Source organism: Ammodytes marinus (assembly GCF_949987685.1).
Source record: "Ammodytes marinus genome assembly, chromosome: 10".
NCBI lineage: Eukaryota > Metazoa > Chordata > Actinopteri > Uranoscopiformes > Ammodytidae > Ammodytes > Ammodytes marinus.
Window position 1 is genome coordinate 2,372,734 of NC_137214.1, and position 20,000 is coordinate 2,392,733.

The 20,000-nt window shown below is 42.1% G+C and overlaps 1 protein-coding gene across 1 annotated transcript in view; it reads right to left on the reverse strand.

Moving 5' to 3' along the window:
• tenm2a (teneurin transmembrane protein 2a) overlaps positions 1-20,000 on the reverse strand; it is a gene marked incomplete at both ends in the record, with an annotated part of 191,758 nt that overhangs the window by 168,625 nt on the left and 3,133 nt on the right. The window contains 2 exons of the mRNA XM_080035807.1: positions 1,698-2,000; positions 3,821-3,865. Of these exons, the coding sequence (XP_079891933.1) occupies positions 1,698-2,000; positions 3,821-3,865 (348 nt within the window). The remainder of the gene's footprint in view (positions 1-1,697; positions 2,001-3,820; positions 3,866-20,000) is intronic.

Below are 20,000 nucleotides of genomic sequence, written 5' to 3' on the forward strand. Positions count from 1 at the left end.
ACACACACACACACACACACACACACACACACATACACACGCGCACACACACACACACACACACACACATACACACGCGCACACACACACACACACACACACACACACACACACACACACACACACACACACACACACACACACACACACACACACACACACACACACCTGCCCTTTTATCAAGGTGCCTGTGATCTCTCCATGCTGGCAGAGACAGCAAAGCAGCAGCCTGATAGAAATCTCTACTCAAAAACAGAACATTAGACAAGGCTAAAGGTGTGAGCCAGTCAGTGGTTCCCCTGAATGCTTCTATAGAAGGCACACTTCTGAAGTCTTGCAATTAGTTTAATTGACTTTTGATTTGACACATTGCTCTGCATAATCATCCATATGACTTTCTCCAACAGAGAAGACATGTCTAGATCAGGTATAGGAGCAGACAGACAAAAATACCCCCGAGGTACAGGTTCTGCCCAAGTCTCTTTTTGAAAAGGAAAAATAACTTTGGTCTTTTCAGCGCTTGGTGACATCATACTGCAGGCAAATGATTATCACACTATAGCGCTGGATTAGGAAAAGGTCATTTTACAAGGTCTAGAAACGCCAGCGACATAGCGCAATGAATGCTGTTCTCCTGGCTCCTGAGACAGAGAACGAGAGAGCCTGTTGTATGTGGCTCATATCTGTGCACGGCGAGATTAGCTTGGTAATTAACCACAAAGCAATTATGGGGTGATGGGATGAGAGAGAAGGTGTTTCCTCACGTCTTTAAAAGGTGTTGAGAAGTTTGATCAGTCAGACACAAGTTGTCTCTAGCTGTCTGCAGTCAGCCAGACAGAGGTTGATCCACAGCTGATACATGCATTTGTTAGAGAAATTCAATTAATTAGACTATTGCTTTTCCTCCTATCCACTTTTCATTAACCTCCATTGACACCCTTGTTGAAGCTTGTGCGCTTGCTTTAACGACTGCGTCAGGATAAACAAGGGAATAGGGAAGTGGGCGATAAAACAAAGTTTCCAGAGAACGGAGAACATCACACTTTCACACTAGCAAGGAGAAACCAAGATAGCTTCTCTCTCTGACTGCACCTTGATATTGGATCACATAACTTCAGATGCTCCAGTGTTGATTGTTCCTTAAGACAAAGACAGACCATTGGTAGGAATTTCAGCCGATAAGTGGTGTAAAAGAGGGCTATGGCTAAGTGCTATTGATAGAAATAAGGATGGCTCTCTGGGAGGGGGGGGGGGGTCAAATCACTGTTCTTCAGAAACAGGCTGAATCCGATAAATCGAACTCACTCGCAGTTTCATATAATGGCTGTCGGTTTGAAAGGTGCACTGAACTATGGACGTACCCTGTTGTAACTGTACATTCTCATTCACGATCCCTTCACACATAGACTATCCTTACTATATCTGTCCTACACTTCCTCACTTTGTTTTCAATCCCCTCAATCAGATCCTGATTCACCCCACCCTTTAAATCAATGTTCCTCCCTGTATTTTGACACACACGTTCAGTACCATCTTGACCACACTTTAATGTTGTCCTGAGGGTTGCTTGAGGCATAGAGGCTCAGTCCTGTTCACAGCAGACTGGGTTAGAATCCAGCCCGGGTCGTTCTCTGCATGTCATTCCCCTCTCTGACACATTTCTCCAAACTGTCTGATAAAATAAAATAAATTCCTACCTGACTCGTCGTCCGACTTGTTGTCATTGTCTGAGTCGGTGAGGGTGAGGGCAGAGTTCTCGCGGCTGGACACCCCCGAGCTGCGGCGGGACTTGACCCTCCCTCCTCCTCCTCTGCCTGCCCACATGTGTATGGCTCTGTCTGGGGACAGGGGGCCCTCGGGGTCAGAGTCAGCATCAGAGCCAGCGCTCAGGGAGTAGCCCCTCTGCAACAGGCCCAGCTCAGGACAGTAAGGGACGGCTGCAGGGTGTGGAGGGGGAGCGGTCTCACATACTCCCAGCTCAGCCAGGGTGAAGTTACCCCCTGTGTGGGAGAAAAGTGGAGTCACATAGCTGGAGAGCAGAAAAGCAATATCATTCAAAGGCATCAAAGGTGGAGTAGACTGTACAAACGGCTGCTATAATCTTAACATTATAAAGAAAAGACAAACACAAGCGCAGCAGATACATGATGTGTGTCCCGGGCGATAGTACGGAGGACGCTCATGGTGTGCTGTTGCTGTTCGCTTTTTATTACATCACAAACGATCCCAAATGGATTCAATTCAAACCAGGAAATGAGACGCTCGCTAAGCGGAGATTTGAACATCGCGGGTGAAAAACTGTGAGCAGGCAACTCCACCAATCAGACATCTTTAGCATTGTAGCCCCGCCCCCAAAGGTTCCTGAACCTTTGCATAGTCCCACCCCCTGAGCAGGATCTTTTTCTGGGGTAATCATAGTTCTGGGAACTAGAGTTTAGACCCTAGTTCCTGCAGTGTAAACGTGGCTTTAAAAAAGGCCTGCCTACTTCACTTTACTGGCTCTGCATTGGCATTCATGAGATGTTAATGTGAGATCAAAGAGCTGTTCACTGGGGGCCTCTCTAACTGTAGTGGGGCTGCTTTTCTGCCTTGTATGTTTGATCATCTCCCCACCTAGTTGCCATCACACACTCAGGACCCCAGGCTCAATCCATATACTGCAGTCTGCTGCAGCACCGGCCCCCACTGCCTGTGTAACACTCTCCCCCCTCAAGACAAACACACTCGTCACGTCCAAAATAAATATATAAAATTATCAAAATTAAAGCACATCAAAGAAGATCAATAAACAGTGCTGCGGCCCAATTAAATCCTAGCTGAGGAAAAAAGCAATTAAGGAAAAAAGGCATGCTCAACCAATTTACTCTCTCTACTAATTAAAAGTATTGTGGATACAATCGCTCACCATCAGCTGTTGGGGTAAAGGGATAGTTTGTGATTCACTTCATTAGCGCTTCTTGAGTGAGAGGAGGAGAGGAAGATGTTGGCATTGTATGAACACACTGTATGAATCAATGCGTCTGGAATCACACAGCTGTGTGACTGGGTTAACTGTGACTCATCAGCCAGTACACACACACACAATCAGAGAGAGAGAGAGAGAGGGAGAGAGAGAGAGGAATTAAAGGGATGATGACAATGGTCTGCTGGATCTGCACGGCTCCCCATTCGCACACTCACTGAAACTCCAGAGTTTGTGCCCAAAGTAATGAGGGGTATGAGGGAGGGGCTAGAAGAAAAACTGGTAAGACTTGACAATAAGGGTACATTGATTAACATTTAGTTACTGCTTAATAAGCAGTAACTAACAATTATTAACTGCTTATTTAATGCTTAACCAAGCATCAACTAACCGTTAATAGCTGAGCATTTACAGTTCGTTCATGTCTAATACGCATGAACTAAGCATTAACTAAGCATTAACAGCATTAACTAACCATTAACTAAGCATTAACATCATTAACTATGCATTAACTAACAGTTAAGTAATGTACCCTTATTGTCAACCGAAAAACTTGGCTCTATACATCCACTCATACAAACACATGTACAGGAGGAGAGCAGAGGCAAGTGCATATAACTCCACAGTTGCATTGAGCTACTGTAGACTACAGCTTGCCAAGCATCATCCACACAGCTACAAGGCAAGACCTAGGGGGAATTATACCATTCCTCGTCTTCTTTACTTCTTTGTCTTTTCCCTCCACTTTATCATAAAGGACGGGGCAAAGGGGGAGACATCTTTTACTATTACATGACACAAGGGGACTTGTACGATCGGTGCACATGGATCTAGATCTAGTGGTGGAGCGACTCCTACCTGAGAGGAAGTATCGCAGGAGGACGGGAGAGAACTCCAGCAGGCCTGAGAGAGTGGAGCACAGTGGGGCTTTGCTTCAACATCAGTCGGCAAATCATCCAGAACTCAACCACTTGTTTGTTTGTCTAGTCTACTTCCACAATCACAGTTCAGGATTAGTCTTTATGCAAATCATCCCCCATCCAACCACAATGACAATAATTGGGGGCCACAAACACATCTTCTAGAACTAAAAAATAAACGCTACCGGGAAAAGCAGCTACACGACATTAAATTGTGTGTGTGTGTGTGTGTGTGTGTGTGTGTGTGTGTGTGTGTGTGTGTGTGTGTGTGTGTGTGTGTGTGTGTGTGTGTGTGTGTGTGTGTGTGTGTGTGTGTGTGTGTGTGGTCATGCCACACACATATATCTAATGTTGCATCCCACAGGCCACTGCTCAGTAAAATTACCATCCCATATACCAGTGATTACACATGCAAAAAACCCAATCACTCCTTATCACCATCAGCGGTAGTAGACACAGCCCACTGCCGTAGCAATCTACATGTGCTCAAATAAAGATGGATTGGTATGACGGGTTGAGGCACATATGAAAATCTATCTCAGTTATATTATGACAGATGTGGCGCCCTCATAACCCTTGTGCTTACAATATATACATTCATGTTTGTATCGAACCCCAAGACGGCTCAAATCTGTCTCTGTATAAATGTATTTTATACAGTATCTGAATGAGTCTGTACTATAAGGCCTATGCTTCTCTAAATGTGTTTCACCAATGGAGGGGGGGGGAAAGGGGAAACGACAGAGCGGAAAGGAAGGAAGGATGGAATAATTTGAAAGAGAGATAAACTAAATGGATTTGAAAAAGAAAGAAACACATATTCATACTATTTGATTTTGCAAGAAAAACTAAGAGAAAAAAAGAGGATACAGGATTAGCGAGTGTTTGAGCTCACATACGACTAGCTTTTTCACAAGGGCCTCAAATATATGTATATAATGTGGATCGAATTCAAATGAAAGTAAGGCTTCATTGTGTGGGAGAGAAATCACGAGAAAAATAAAATGTGCTGAATGTCAGCGTGAGAGAACAAGGAAAGACCAGGGGGGGTTAATGAGCTACTATGTGAAACAGTCTATACACACTATAGAATGCAAGGCTGATTTTTGTAGTGTGCATGGAAACATAATATGAGATGTACACTATGGGACTCATTCATGCTCAATACAAATCAGCAGCTTCACTTTATATCTGTGCCCGGTAAAGAACTTCGGAATCCTACAGCTAAGATACATTGGCATTTGGAGTATTTATGCGCCACCGAAGGAGAAGCATCTTATTATCTTAAATATACAATATTGGGTGAATGATGTGTGTGAGTGATCCATTTAACCACATGCACCTCCCTTTGATAAAAGTCATTATAGACGTGTGTCGGAACAAATTAGGGGAATGTGCAGTGTGTATGTGTGTGTGTGTGTCTTGGTGTGTGTGTGTGTGTGTGTGTGTGTGTGTGTGTGTGTGTGTGTGTGTGTGTGTGTGTGTGTGTGTGTGTGTGTGTGTGTGTGTGTGCATGTGAACGAGTCTGGCTGTTTGTGAGTACAGCTTTGTGGGATAGAGAGGGGCCTATCATTAAAAAATCATTTGTGCTTGTTAGCAGTCTGACAGGCTCAGTATAGACAGCAGGACTCTGCATTATGCCGGTTGACTTTCCCTCACCCCGCGGTGTAGTTCTGTAAAGTATGTAAAACAGGAAGGACGTGTGGGCTTCAGTGAACGCAATTATGTGGCTTTTTCCAGATCTGAAAGTGTACAGTGCAGGCCACCCTCGGACATGCCATTTTCAGCCCCGGAGAGAGCCGCAGCTAAGAAGCAGTTCTGATTTGCTGAACTAGTGAACTGATTTTCTCCTGGGTGGAGGAGGCATCAAAATCAGGAAGCTAATTCAACTGTGTGCTGCGGGTTCCCAAACAATCCCCATGAAAGAAATGCAATTACTGTTAATACCAGTAAAAAGCCCTATTTTCTCTGTCACGGTTGGGAAAATGCTAGAATTTGTGGCTAATGGAAACCAAAAATGTGTCATTTCTTAAATGTTCATTTACATCCAAATCAAAAATCCATCTGCACTGCACTTAAATAGCTTTGGAAAAAAAAAATATTTCTCTTTTTCTATATTCTTTAAATTATGAACCAATATACATATATTATACAATAAAAGATAAGTAAAGAAATGTTTCAACAATTGCAAGAGAAAAAAGAGACCAGGAAACTACAGAAATGACAAATTAGAGACATGATGGGGGTTAGGACCAAACTTTCAGGGATCCCTATCCTGGTCCTACCAGACCATCGTACTTCATTTAGCCTGGTCCTACCAGACCATCGTACTTCATTTAGCCTGGTCCTACCAGACCATCGTACTTCATTTCATTTGTACAGAAGGTCTGGAATCGCTCAATTGACAAACGTAAACTCACTTGAAGGCGGGTGTCTGTTGAAGTTTAAAACTATTGGATCTGCCAAGTGCGCCGGCTTCTGACTACAACTGAAACTGGCGTACGACCTCAACATCATTGTTCTCAGCCACTCCCTCTGTTCACTGATTGGACAGACAAAAATCTGTCTGAGAAAACTATACTGCGGACCCAGACTGACAACTAAAGGGAAATGAAAATTGAGCGGAAGTAGGTAGGCGGGCGGTGCCAGGCTAAAGGATCCCATGTTCCTTGGATCAAATCCCAACACAAATTAACATTCTGTTACAGGCATGTGTAGGGTCCTTTCCTGTTTTTACTCTTTTGTTTACTATAGCTGACTGTTGACATGCTGTAGCTATGTTTATTAGTGTTATGTTAGTGACTACACTTCCCAGCACCTTAGCGCCAGGATGTGATGTCACACAGGTGCACTCAGACTGTTAGATGATTGACAGTAGCAGCAGTCCTATATTACGATTTCGACTATACAGGTCTAATCTAAATGAAAAGCTAGTATCAGAAGTTTATTAGTTATGTCCTATCAAACTCATATTAACCAACTTGTGGCACAATGCTTTAATTGTCTATCATTCCTCTATAAAGAAAACTCTCCGCTCGCCATAGTCCCCTGTAAGAGACGCTCACCCCGGCCTCCTTGTTTAAAAGCGCTGCATTTACCCTCTAGACTAACCTGAGTTTTACGTCTAAATAAAGTACAATGTCCAATATATAACACTGTGTTTAAAAATCCCTATTTTATCAGAGTCACCTCTGCTTATAATAAGGTCGACCTCCGCTAAACTATAAACCTTTTCTAATATTGTTATCAGAAAATCCTTCTCCCGTGTTCACGGAAGGTTTCAATATTGTGTATAAGTTATTAGAAACTTATTTTGTAACCCACCCTCCTAATAAAATAGAACAAATATACTATTTTCAGAATATAAACATCTAGTTTAATCTGGGAAGGTATTTATGACCTATTCTTTTAGTTTTAAAGATTAGGTGTATCAACATAATCTCTCTTTACAGAGAAGTTAGTTGTATGAAGTTGTGTGTGTTTTAAATCAGTAATGTGCCGTCGTGTAGAATCATACTGAACTTACCTCCCCAGGGACAAACCATCTCTTTGAAGAAAAAACACTATACCTAAAGTCCTTCTGTTCCAGTTATAAACTAATTCACAACTGAGGCTTTACAACATTTAAGGGATTTTATTTACAAAATACAAGTGAGTATAGGTATAATACATAATGGACAAGAAAGGAAAAGAAAAGAGGTTATATGCCTATAACTCATTTAATAGAGTTAGTTTGACTTGGTTCTCGTTTCTAAATTTGTTGTAACTCTTGAAACAATACCCAAACACTTGCGTGCCTGTACATATCATTCACCGCGCTACAAAACTTCATGAATTACAAGGAGTTAGACAGATATTGTACAACATGGCGGCATATTAGTATATGCAAGTCCCAGTGTCTACAGGCCCCATATAACCATTAATATCCGTCTAACCCCTTGCAGAAATGTTACAGTGAGTTAAACAGACACTATACACATGGCGGTACGTACTAGCACGCACAAGTCCCAGTGGCTACAGGCTCCATATAACCATTAGTGTCCATCTAACCCCCTGCATCTCAGTCCGTTTTTCTAGTTCTAAAAAATTCTTGATCAAGTCATTCTTAGTGTCAAGAGGTTCACAGATGTGTTTTTAAAAGACTTTGCCTCTAAGTACTTTGGAGTATTTTGGACTCACAAAGTTTTTCTAAGTTTTTCTTCTGCTTCCATGGTTAAAGGGACAGATAGAGTCTACTGGAACAGAGAGTAACACACAAAAAGCGGCCCCAAAAAGCCTCAAAAAAGCATCAAAAAAGCCACGTCCTGCTTCAAAACCGGCTCTTATATAGTGATCTGAGGACCAATGACACTTGGGAGAGAGGGAGGAGTGAAAAAGGCACAGCTGTTTGGGGGAACCCCGGTAGCCCCCTCCCTCTACTCCTTGCTACTGTATGGCCATATAAGGTCCTTCCCCCTATTACTTCCTGTGACCCTATGGTCCTCCCCCATCCTCTGGTCAGAGGAGTATTTACATTCTATTCTGTTTCATTAAACATTTCCTACTTTTACGTATGACAAAAAGAAATACCAATGTCACAATATATGCACAAGTAAAAAGTTACATCATGTTCCATTATCACTTCACCTAATACTGAGCTTGTGGTGTCTGCAGTATAACAATTCCCTGTCTACCATAATCATTGTCTCTTCTCAGTTGTTCAGTACTAGACTAAAAAGGAAACTAAAAAATCATTGCTGCTCAGTGTTTAAAAAATAAAAGTGATGTACTGTAAGAGACAAGTTGGGGAATATTAAAGTTTGTGTTGTTAGTTCACACATTCCTTTGTACTTTATTTTCATTTTTATCTGGTCCAACTCCTATCCTATCTTACTAGACTATGAAAGGTGTGTACACACACTTACAAAAATGACATTCTGCATGCATTGGACATCTAGTGGACTACTGAGCCTAGAACAGACTGATGAAACATAAAAGAGATAGATGAGCCAGCTCTAAAATAGTTGGCGACTACAATACCTATGGTCTTCCACAAAGCTTGTAAGTCGGTGTTGACGTATCATGGTTGTGACACAGGACTTTCAAGATTTGGAATGTAAAATATTCTAAAACTACAACACTTATCAGAGCCTGTCTGACTCTAATGTACTCTGCAGAGGTAGAATGTGACAAGTGGTCCTTCATAGTGACAGCTGCCCCTTATTTTGGCTGATTTTCTTACATTTTAATGGATTGTCTGACGGTTGTGACAAAAAGTTTGAAACCATATAAAACATGAATGTGTTGAAGAAAAACAGTTTGTATTGATATGAGAGATTATTTAGTGTTGCTTTTGATGAAATAAGCACCTTTTAATCATTAAAGTACATTTTTAATAGGTTTTATTGCATATGAAAGATTGTTCCCTTCTCTGTGGACACACTGTTTTGGACGTCGTGAGAAGATAACAAGTGTCATATATTGGACATAATAATGATAAAATTACATTTAGGGGGATACTTGTGCTCCAGACATTCTATTCTTAATCCCTAATAACATCTACAGGTTTAAATATTTTTATTTTTAAAGATAACAGCAGTTACATATGGAAGACGGCCTTTTGTCCCGGTTCTCAAGAATCACTGTTATTAAAAAAGTTAATATTATTTTGCACATAGGCCTATGCAAAAATAGTGCTGTAGATACAGTCCAGAAACAATCGCATGAGTTCACAAATTGAATTAATTTAGTGTCAAATCAATGAAATAAAAAGGGCGCCCTTAGCTCAGTTGGTAGGGCGTCCCCCCCATGGGCCTCGGCCAGCAGCGGACCTGCGGTCGTTCTCTGCATTTCACTCCCCTCTCTGCCCCATTTCAACTCTGTCTCTACACTATCAATAAAGCATAAAAATGCCCCAAAAATATCTTTAAATCAATGAAATAATGTGCCACAGTTTGGTCGCTGCTGGGCTCCGCTGTGTGAAGAGGAAAATAAAGTTCTACGCTGAACTGATAAGAGAAATACATAGGGAGTAATACGCAGAGGGAGACCAGCTGATGACTCAAATAGTGATGGTAATATGAGGTGGAGGGGAAGAAAGATGAAATCCTCTGTCATGGAAATCTGTATCTACACGGAGAGAGAGAGACAGACAGACAGGGCAGAGCAGACAGACAGGCCGAGCAGCACTGCGTATGTATGCCTGAGTGAAACGCCAGCATTGTGGCTATAATGAAAGCACACAGGCAGAGAGAAAGAGCAAGAAAGAGCTTGTTTGGCTTTGACTTGACTACATGTTGTACAGAGGTCCAGGTTCAAGGTGCTGGAGTGGGAGGAGTGGATGGTTGTGCAGCTGTAATAAGCTCACACTATTATTACTCTCACGTACACTCTGGCACACAGTGGAGAATAAACATCTTCAAATTCTGGGTTTCCATGGTGACGAGGTGAAGCGGCCTATGAAAGTTACGTGAATGTTCCACGGGTGCACGCGTACGCACGTCAGAGATGAGGTTGCTAATGAACAAATCCTTAACTAGTATTGGTAATGAGATGTTTTCTTTCTTGTTTTCCTTATTTTTTTTACATACATGCTTATAATTATCTACAAGCAAAGCTCTCCAATTACACCAACGAGGCAAAAAGGAAGGGTGTGGATGTCAGAGGGTGATCTGAGGCCTTATCACACACACACACACACACACAATAGATGTTGTCTTTTTTTTGGTTCTTCTTATCAGCCAACTATGCAGGTGCCTTCAGGATTACGGAGCCTTTTATTGTCTTTCATATCATTGGTTTTGTTTGACTGTTTCTCGCACTCTCAATAACATCAGTTAAAGACAGTAACACACATCTCTAATAAGCCCACTGTACACCAAACAGCAAACAGACCAAGTTAACGACTAGCTGGTAAACTCAGTTAGAAATTTAGCAGCTAAGCTAATGGTACCTGGGAAACAAAGCTCCTGGTTGCTAATGTTTCTCCCTGTCTGCTGGATGTGTGCGTAGGTGACTGTTGGCACATACAACAACTTAATAAGGTGATACTATGAATGTGTTTACAGCTTGTTCTGCTGCCCCAAAGTGAAAACAAACAAACATAACAAATAATGCCGCTGTACATTTGGGTTTTAGTTATACATAATAATAGTTCATTTTGCAATGAACTCAATATTTTCCTAACTTTAATAACAAATGCATTTTCATGTTTCGGTGAGAAACAATAAAATCCTAAATAATTGTTTGATGTGAATGTGGGTGCTAGTGTATTTTTTGTTTCGTTAAAAGGTTGACTTTCCATCTGCTGTCATATCTTCTTTGCAACTGTTGATCAATCAACGATTGGCAGGAGCCGAGACATGTTGCAACATTACCTTAACTCTGTGTGTGTGTGTGTGTGTGTGTGTGTGTGTGTGTGTGTGTGTGTGTGTGTGTGTGTGTGACTGACATGTCATGACAGGATGACAGAACACACTGACAGTCCACCTCATGGGGCATGGTGTTGATTATCAAAAGTCCATTTCACAGATAAAGCGTACACACACACACACACACACACACACACACACATGCATATCCCATAGCATGTGGCACATCATTAACGCAGGCTTTACAAGGCGCAGTAACGACCTAGCAGATATCGCCCAATAGGAGTGTCATGGTTCAAACACTTCCCACACCTCCCCAGATGACGTGTGTTCTTTTAGGCTCTTGCACTGAGCCACGGGGGCCCTTTGCACTTCCTAATGAGAAGACCAAAATAGGTGTGACAAATGTCATCCATACCCTGTGCTATGGTTCTACTGCCGCCTGCCCCAGAGGACAAGCAGCTTGCCTTGGACAGGACATGACAGGACAAGACACCACAACAAGCAGTGTGGAGGAGGGCCTGTCACACACAGAGCACTGGAACACCTCTCATCCATGAAGACGAGGGCCAAAGTGGAGTGGACTGTGGGAGAAATGCCTCACTGCTGCTGCTCACTGGAATACACTGTCGTTTGCGTAGAAATCAGTGTCAAAATTAAAAGGGCTTTTTCAGAAAATGCCATAAATCTATGATGGCATATATGTAGTGCCCAAGACACACTTTCAAAGAGAAATTCCTCTAAAGTATTCTTAATAACTAAAAGATTTGGAGAAGGAGATGGTGTAGGAGTTATGCATGTTCACTGCTGGCAGGTAGAGCCCCCAACCTATGAATAAATATAGACCACACTATTTGCCAATTGGACAGAATAACCATGCGGCGTGGAGTCAGGACAGATCAAAAGGGATATGAGATATGAAAGGTGTATTGAAGCATTCACAATGACTTTTCTATCTCTTTGTATGTAGGCCATGGGTTTATCAGAGCATGGCAATGTATAGGCAAGTGAACACACACACACACACACACACACACACACACACACACATTGCATTTCTTTCTCTACATTTTCCTCCTGAGCTCCTTTACCATTTGAGTCTTCTAATAAAAGCCCAATTTAGGAATGCAAATGTTCTAGTAGTTTTATCGAAAAAGACAGTTACACCCCTTCAACCATGGATCTGACCTATAACATACCAAAATACTTGTGCCTATAAAGACACACTCACTGCACCGGTTTCCATAGGCATATCTTATATCTACGAACACTAATCATTTAATGACGTGATAACAGTTTACATATTTGTCACATGGTTGGGTTTAGAAAGGCTATACAATGCCACAAATGAAATGTTCACAAAACAGCTTTAAACCTTGGACACTGGAGAATTCTCACGGATTGTCAAGCAAGTTGCACAGGATCCATCAAAATTCAGTGCAACGGTTATACCTCCAATCCCACTCAGTGTGCAAGGTATGTTTAACAGCAAGTATCCATGGCAACAACACTTCTGATTCATGCTATCGTACCTTCAAAAATAGGCTTAAAAGTTATATGTTTTCAAAATAATATGGATACATTTTACACAGAAGTTATCTATCTACAAAAACCTCTGAGGAATGTTTCAAACACCTTGTTGAAAGTATGCCACGAAGAATTAAAGCAGTTCTGAAGACCAAAGGAGGTCCAACCTGGTACTAGCAAGGTGTACCTAATAAAGTGGCCGGTGAGTGCATTACAGGCAGACACATACCGTACCTCTGAAGATGCAACCTGTTGCTGGTTAACAGGCACAAATTATTATTACATTACCTTAACATTTTCATAGAGAATAATATCTGACCAAATCACATATGGTCACAAATTAAGCTTAGTGGGGGCGCCCTTAGCTCAGTTGGTAGGGCGTCCCCCACATGGGCCTCGGCCAGCAGCGGACCCGGGTCGATTCCAGCCCGCGATCGTTCTCTGCATGTCACTCCCCTCTCTGCCCCATTTCAACTCTGTCTCTACACTGTCCATAAAGCATAACAATGCCCAAAAAATATCTTAGAGACTGACTATCTGCACCGTGTTCTTTATTCCAGATCCTCACTCACTTGTCATGTTCAAGAAATCAGTTTGAGATGATTTGAGCTTTGTGACATGGTGCATTATCCTAGTTGCTGCTTCAAGTAAATCAGCTGATTATGGGAGGGTCTCTCTATTGGCTTAAACCTATCATATTCACCTTAGCATCTGTAAGCCAATCACCTTGTTCCTGTCACACGTTTAAAACCTAGACCTTCAGCTCTTCACCGCCACCAGTGTCTATGTTCCTTCAGGGAGGTATTCTGCTCAGCCTGGGATTTCGCCTTCAGATGACTTTGTGATGGGGTCTAATTGCCAGGGACTCTTCTAATAGCTTCAGCTCATTTCAATGAATGAATTGTTCATTTTTAAACCTTTTGTTCATGAAGTCTCTCCTGATTGAAATGGGGGTACAAGCACATTTCTACATGTTTATATATTAAGTTATTAATAACGGGGGGAAAGCCACTCTGTGTTGCACCTCTACCTTGTCTATTATTTTCATATTTTAAATTCCGTGGCTAGGAAACATGTTTAATTAAAGCTTAGGAAGCAAGTGACTCGTCTAAGAAAAAAAAGAAAAACACACACACTCGATAACACTGACATTTACAATCTGCCTCATTTATCAAAAGCTGCCAAAGCAGAGTCAAAGAGGGTCATTACATAGTAAACATAGATTAACTCAACTCTCTCAGAACCCATACAACACTGTCTAATGAATGAGTTCTAGTCTAAGAAAATTGCAGATGTCAGCATGCATTTACCGGGACTCTGTCAATTAACTGTCTTGCTTAATACCTAATATTTTTGTGTGTGTGTGTGTGTGTGTGTGTGCGCGCGCGCGCGCGTGTGTGTGTGTGTGTGTGTGTGTGTGTGTGTGTGTGTGTGTGTGTGTGTGTGTGTGTGTATGCACGCACCTATGTCAACCTCAGTGCTAATAGCCAAGGTTTCACTTTCCCAGCACAGACAGGATTTGTCAAACTAAGCTGAGGGTAGTGAGGCTTATGCTACAGAGTTAATCCCTATGGGGACATCAGGTCCAGATAGACCTCTACTAGGTAGCAGTCATTCTGCTAAGTCCACAAACAATTATTAATGACTTTGATCTGTGATGCAAGCAAAGGAGCTAATATCAGTGTGTAAACTGGGCACTTCTGACATGTACAGTAGCCTGAGTATGCCTCTACGTGTGGAAAATGTTGGAGCAGATGTTACTTTGAGTGTGTTGGGGCCACACTTACTGTGTCAAACCCACACAAAGAGTTTTCTGTTCATAAAACAGTGAAGATAGGGCTGTGATGGGAGTGTGTTGAGGATGTGAGTGGAGTGGGCCCCAGGACATTGGTCAGCACCTCCCCTGCTCTGTTGATGCAGCTATGGGATGCTGCAGTGTCAGACGCAACCCACCAGGAAGAGGAACAAAGATAAAGAGAGGGATTGGAGGAAGAGGGTCGCCATTCCATTCCATTTCATCTCAACACAATTCATTTGTAATGCCATGTAGCTGCTTTGTTTCTCTTTGAACATCAGCAGTCCAGGTTGACTGCAGCCCAGTGTAAGGCCCGCACACACATCCAACGTCTGACTTTATTATCGGCGACAATGTAAACGCACTACAGCTCCAAACATTCAACCTCCGACGCCCTGCCAACGCCCGATGGAGGCGCGTCTGCAGCGACGCTCCACTTCACCTCAGGAGGTGGAGCCTTTTTTTCAGAGAGAGAGTCTCTCTCGGGTCTCTCTGCTTTAACTGATAGAGAAATACTCTGTTGACAGTCATATTGACTTCATACTAGCCGCTTTTGCTGTAGTTTCACAATTTCCTGGTGTTTCTCTTTCAAATTACTGTCAAAGTCAATATTCATAATATCTTTCATAAAACGACATGAAACAACATCATATTAATGGGAATTATCGTGAAACCTCTATGTAGAAAGACAGGGCTTTTAGAAGCAGCGCTGCAGCAGCAGAGAGAGAGAGAGAGAGAGAGGCAGCAGCAACAGACGCGCTCCAGAGGTAGACGCAGGATGTGTGTTCCAGGCCTAATGCACGGACACACACAGGCCCTTGTTCTCATTTGATTTGTGCACTTGTTTTCTCACCAATATGATTATAATGTGGAAATCTGTGGCACTATACAGTTCTTGCTACTGTCTTTGAGGGAGGTACAGACAGGCCTTCAGACAGATAGGTGCTTCCTCTGTGACACATGGTGTCATCAGCCGTCACTAGTGATAAGCTTCAGCAGATGGCTTAACAGGTGGCAGGTTTCCCCCTAACTCAACCCTCCATGGTGCAGCAGCCCTGACTAAGCAGACCAAGGCGCTAGAGGACAAGAACTATCGCTAGCTTCCCACCGGCGGACACATTCTGTCTAGAAGCCATTCAGAGGCACCAACACCAGGAGGCAAACCCTGCTTGTATGCAGTGGTGGGAGAGAACTTTAGCTCTGTACCACCTGTGTGGTGGCACATGCTTTTGGGCAAAGATAGTTAGCAGACCGTCAACACATCCCTCTTCCTACGAAGTGTTTTCAAGTGGATAAATCACATGTATATCATTGTCCTCTCCTCCCATCATGTAGGAGCAAACACTGCATACATGTCACACAGGAGGCTGCACTGTCCAGCGGCAGTGCATTGCCACATTTGGTAGGCCGTGGAGGACATCCTGAGGCTAGCCTATATTAGGTGGGGTGTTGGCGGTGCAGCGCTGTCTGTAGTGGGAGAAAGATAGACGTCATTTAGCCTGCTTGTTCTTTCGTGGTTCTAAGTAGAACATTCTGACTTAGTTCCTAATTTTATTTTATTGTAGAAACCTGGCTTAGGGGAGGAGACAGAAGTTACGAGAGAAAGAGAGAGAGCAATCCAAACAAGGTATATACAGCTGTTTATAATAATCGTATAAAATACATCTCTATAAATGATTCTCTGTGTGTGAAAACGGTGTTGTAGCCTATCCATGCAGTCGGAATAAGGCCATGGTGTAGGGCTACAAGTTGTTCTGTGTGGTGACCTGATTGGCTAAAGAGAACTTGTGATTGCCGTGTTCAATCTTTGGCGACTCCTTACATCATCATCAGCTGCAACGACCAGTTCATACTGCTGCAACTTTCCCCTCGCGACGCTCCAAAACTGTCTTTGCGTGTGGAATCTCTCAGTCGGAACAGGGCTTTAGGCAACAAAACAGGAACCGCAATACAAGGGTGAGGGACATGAGGGGAAAATACTTAGATAGATAAACCTATCTGGTAAGGTGTGACATAAGAGAAAAAGAGGACATAAAAGAAAGGGAGAAAAAAGTCATATAAGTCGGTGGTCTGATGTTGAGTGTTGTCCAGGCAGTAAGGCCATAGCAGGTGGCTGCATGGCGTAGCTCTGTGTGAGCTCCATCCCTGGGGTGAAGACAGCACAGGAGAATGTAGTGAGGCTCATTTAGATCCCTCTAAAAAAGGAGAAAAGGCCAAAGCTTTTTACTGAAGTGCAGTGGCTGTGATCATGCCTGCTGTCTGTAAGGTAGACCTGCAGGGAGGACGCACCCCGTGGGACTGGATGAGTATGGAGCTGCAGTTAAGGACCCAGAGAGAGGAGAGGAGATGTGGATAAAGGCTAAAAAGATCATGGAGACAGGAAGACAAAGGGCAGCAGACAATCAGAGAGAGAGACTGCAGTTGAGTATAGGAGTAAGTGTGACTGCAGGGTATAAGATAAGATATATAATGTATGTTGTATATTAATGTTCATATTATTGTTTATTTTGTACTGTCCGAATATTTCAACGCTGCTTTGGCAACATTGTTATTTAAACGTCATGCCAGTAAAGCCGCATTGAATTTGTGTCAGCGTTGGACAGCGGGGAGGCCTTACTACAGAGGAGTGGCAGCGGCAACTTTCTCCGGGAAAAAAAGGAAAACAAATCACGACATGCAGAGCTGAACATCGTGGAGCAAACTAAGTGGGCAGCCAAATGCTTTGAAGGATGGTGTGATGCAAAAGATGTGATTTTAAATTTTGCAGCAATCTCAAATGATTGTTTTAGTATCATTTTGAGAGAGCTCCATGCCACTGTAAGAAACGGAAAAAAGGCGAACTGTATGGATTGAGCAGCTACATTGGTCTCCGGGCTGGCATCAAGCGCTACATTAACCTACCTCCAGGGGCACAAGTCTTTTGTCTTCACCTGAGAGAAAAAGTTGTCTCCGGTGCTGATGAGGTTTGTAAAGTAAATCAATATTTAACATATACAGGTGAAACTCATATTATTAGAATATCATGGAAAAGCAGTTTTTTTATCTAATTTAATTCAAAAAGTGAAAGTTCCATATATTCTAGATGTATTAGACCTATAGTAATATATCTCAAGCATTTTTTTGTTTAACTTTTCAGGATTCCGGCTTACAGCTCATGAAAATCAGAAATCCAGCATCTCAAAATATTAGAATATTCCATAAGGCCAATCAAAAAAAATGTATGATACAGAAATGTTGCACTTTTGATAATTATTTTAATTCATCTACTATATACTTGGTCTGGGATCTTATTTTGCATGAATTATTGCATTAATGCGGCATGGCGACGATTTGTCTGTGGCACTGCTGAGGTGTTATGGAAGCCCTGGTTATAGTGGCCTTTAGCTCGTCTGTAGTGTTGGGTCTGGTGTGTCTCTTCTGCCTCTTGACAATACTCCATAGATTCTCTATGGAGTTCAGGCCAAGAGAGTTGTCTGGCCATAATACCATTGTCAGCTAACCAGTTACTAGTGGTTTCTGGACATCTTCATAAAGCTTGTCAACAGACAGAAGCATGAAGTGCTCTAAAATCTTCTGGTAGATGGCTGTGGTGACTTTGGACTTGACAACACAGTGGACCAACACCAGCAGATGACATGATACCTCAAATCATCACTGAAATGTTGCATTTAATTTGGAAATCAAGGTCCCACAGTCTAGAGGAAGAGTGTAGAGGCAAAACATCCAAGTTGCTTGAAGACCACTGTCAAGTTTCAACAGTCAGTGATGATTTTGAAAGCATCCATGCCACGCTGCATTGAGGCAGGAATTCATGCAAAAGGGGCCCAAACCAAGTACTGAGTACATTTGTATGATTATAGTTTATAGAGGGCCGACATTTCTGTTTGTAAAATCCCTTTTTTATTGATTTCATGTAATATTAACATTTTCATAAGCTGTAAACCATGATCATCAACATTATAACAAATAAAGGCTTGAAATATCTCACTTTACATGCAATGAGTCTATATAATAGTTTAAACTTTTAAGTTGAATTACGGAAATAGATTAACTTTTGCACGTTATTCAATTTTTTTTCGAGTTTCACCTGTATTTACCTGTGTAGGGGAGAACGGGGTAATCTGAGACACTTTTTACATTTGCTCCCCTCTAAGCGAGCTAAAATGATTTATCACTCAAATTGACACATTTCCCATTAATTCAGGATGTTTCCTAGAAATGGGCATTAGCAGAATTTATTCAAGACAAAGGGCAGTGAAAATATGATTGTGCCTCACTTTACCCCAGTTGTGGGGTAAACTGAGACAGACCAGAAAAATCAAGGGGGTAAACTGATCCACTTACTTTTTCCAGTGTGTAATAAAGGTTTATTTTTGTATCATCTAGTGATGACATTCTAGAAATCAACGCTCTCTTGCTAACCACTCCCTTTGCGATAATTTGTCCTCCTGTAGAAACATGGCGGCCTCAGAGCCCCGCTCCTAGATATAAATGTCTCATTCTAAGGTAATAAAAAATGTTTTTATTTTCAAGCAATTATAGACTAATTAAAACATACTTGTGAATATAATATTCAATTTCTACCAAGAGTGTTCTGAGAAAAGTTAATTCCCTTTACACTCTGTACCTGTAAGCAGCAAAGTGTCTCAATGAGCTGGGAGGGAAGTCCACAGAAATTAGTTCTTGCTTGGAGGCACACAACTCAAATATACAAACTCCAAACACACTACAAATGTGGTCGCAAAGGGAGATGATTTTAGCCTGGACATCTAGACCCATATCTAGAACGATAGGGGGTCTGGCCACGATCAATAGACCTTCCCAACTCAAGGGAACTACGCGTGCATTTCAAATGCCACTGCACGACCAATCAGAGCAATGAACAAGGTGACATATTAAGCGGTCAACTTTTCAATGTGGTCGGTTGGCAAAACAGAACATTCCTCTTACTTGCTAATGAAAGATTTGAGTGCCGTCTTCCAAATCCTAAAGGGTCGAGGCCAAATCCACAGCCATCTCTGTTGTTTACTATCACGGCTTCGGTGGTGCATGCCCAGCACAGTTGTCATCCGGTAACGTCCGCCCCAGAGCACCATACATAGGCCTGTGGCGATGAACGATTTGATTGGTAGCTCAGGATTTCTTGACATATTTAATGAGCTTCAATGGAGAGTGTCCAGACTAACAGGCGCAGCAAATTTAATTTGCCAGCGACAGGTCAGGATTTCCAGGCTAAGATGATTTTGCTTTTTAGGTTAAATGCTTCAGGAAACACTGAAATTCCCATGAAGCTTTTCATGTATAATGATATGCAGTAAGTAAGTTATTTAAAAAGTCAATGATATCATGCTATTAGATGGCAACTACAGTAGACTAATGTGTGCTTCTTATTATATCAAAAACAGTGAAAACTATCAGGATAAATGTCAATGGAAAACTTTTTTCTA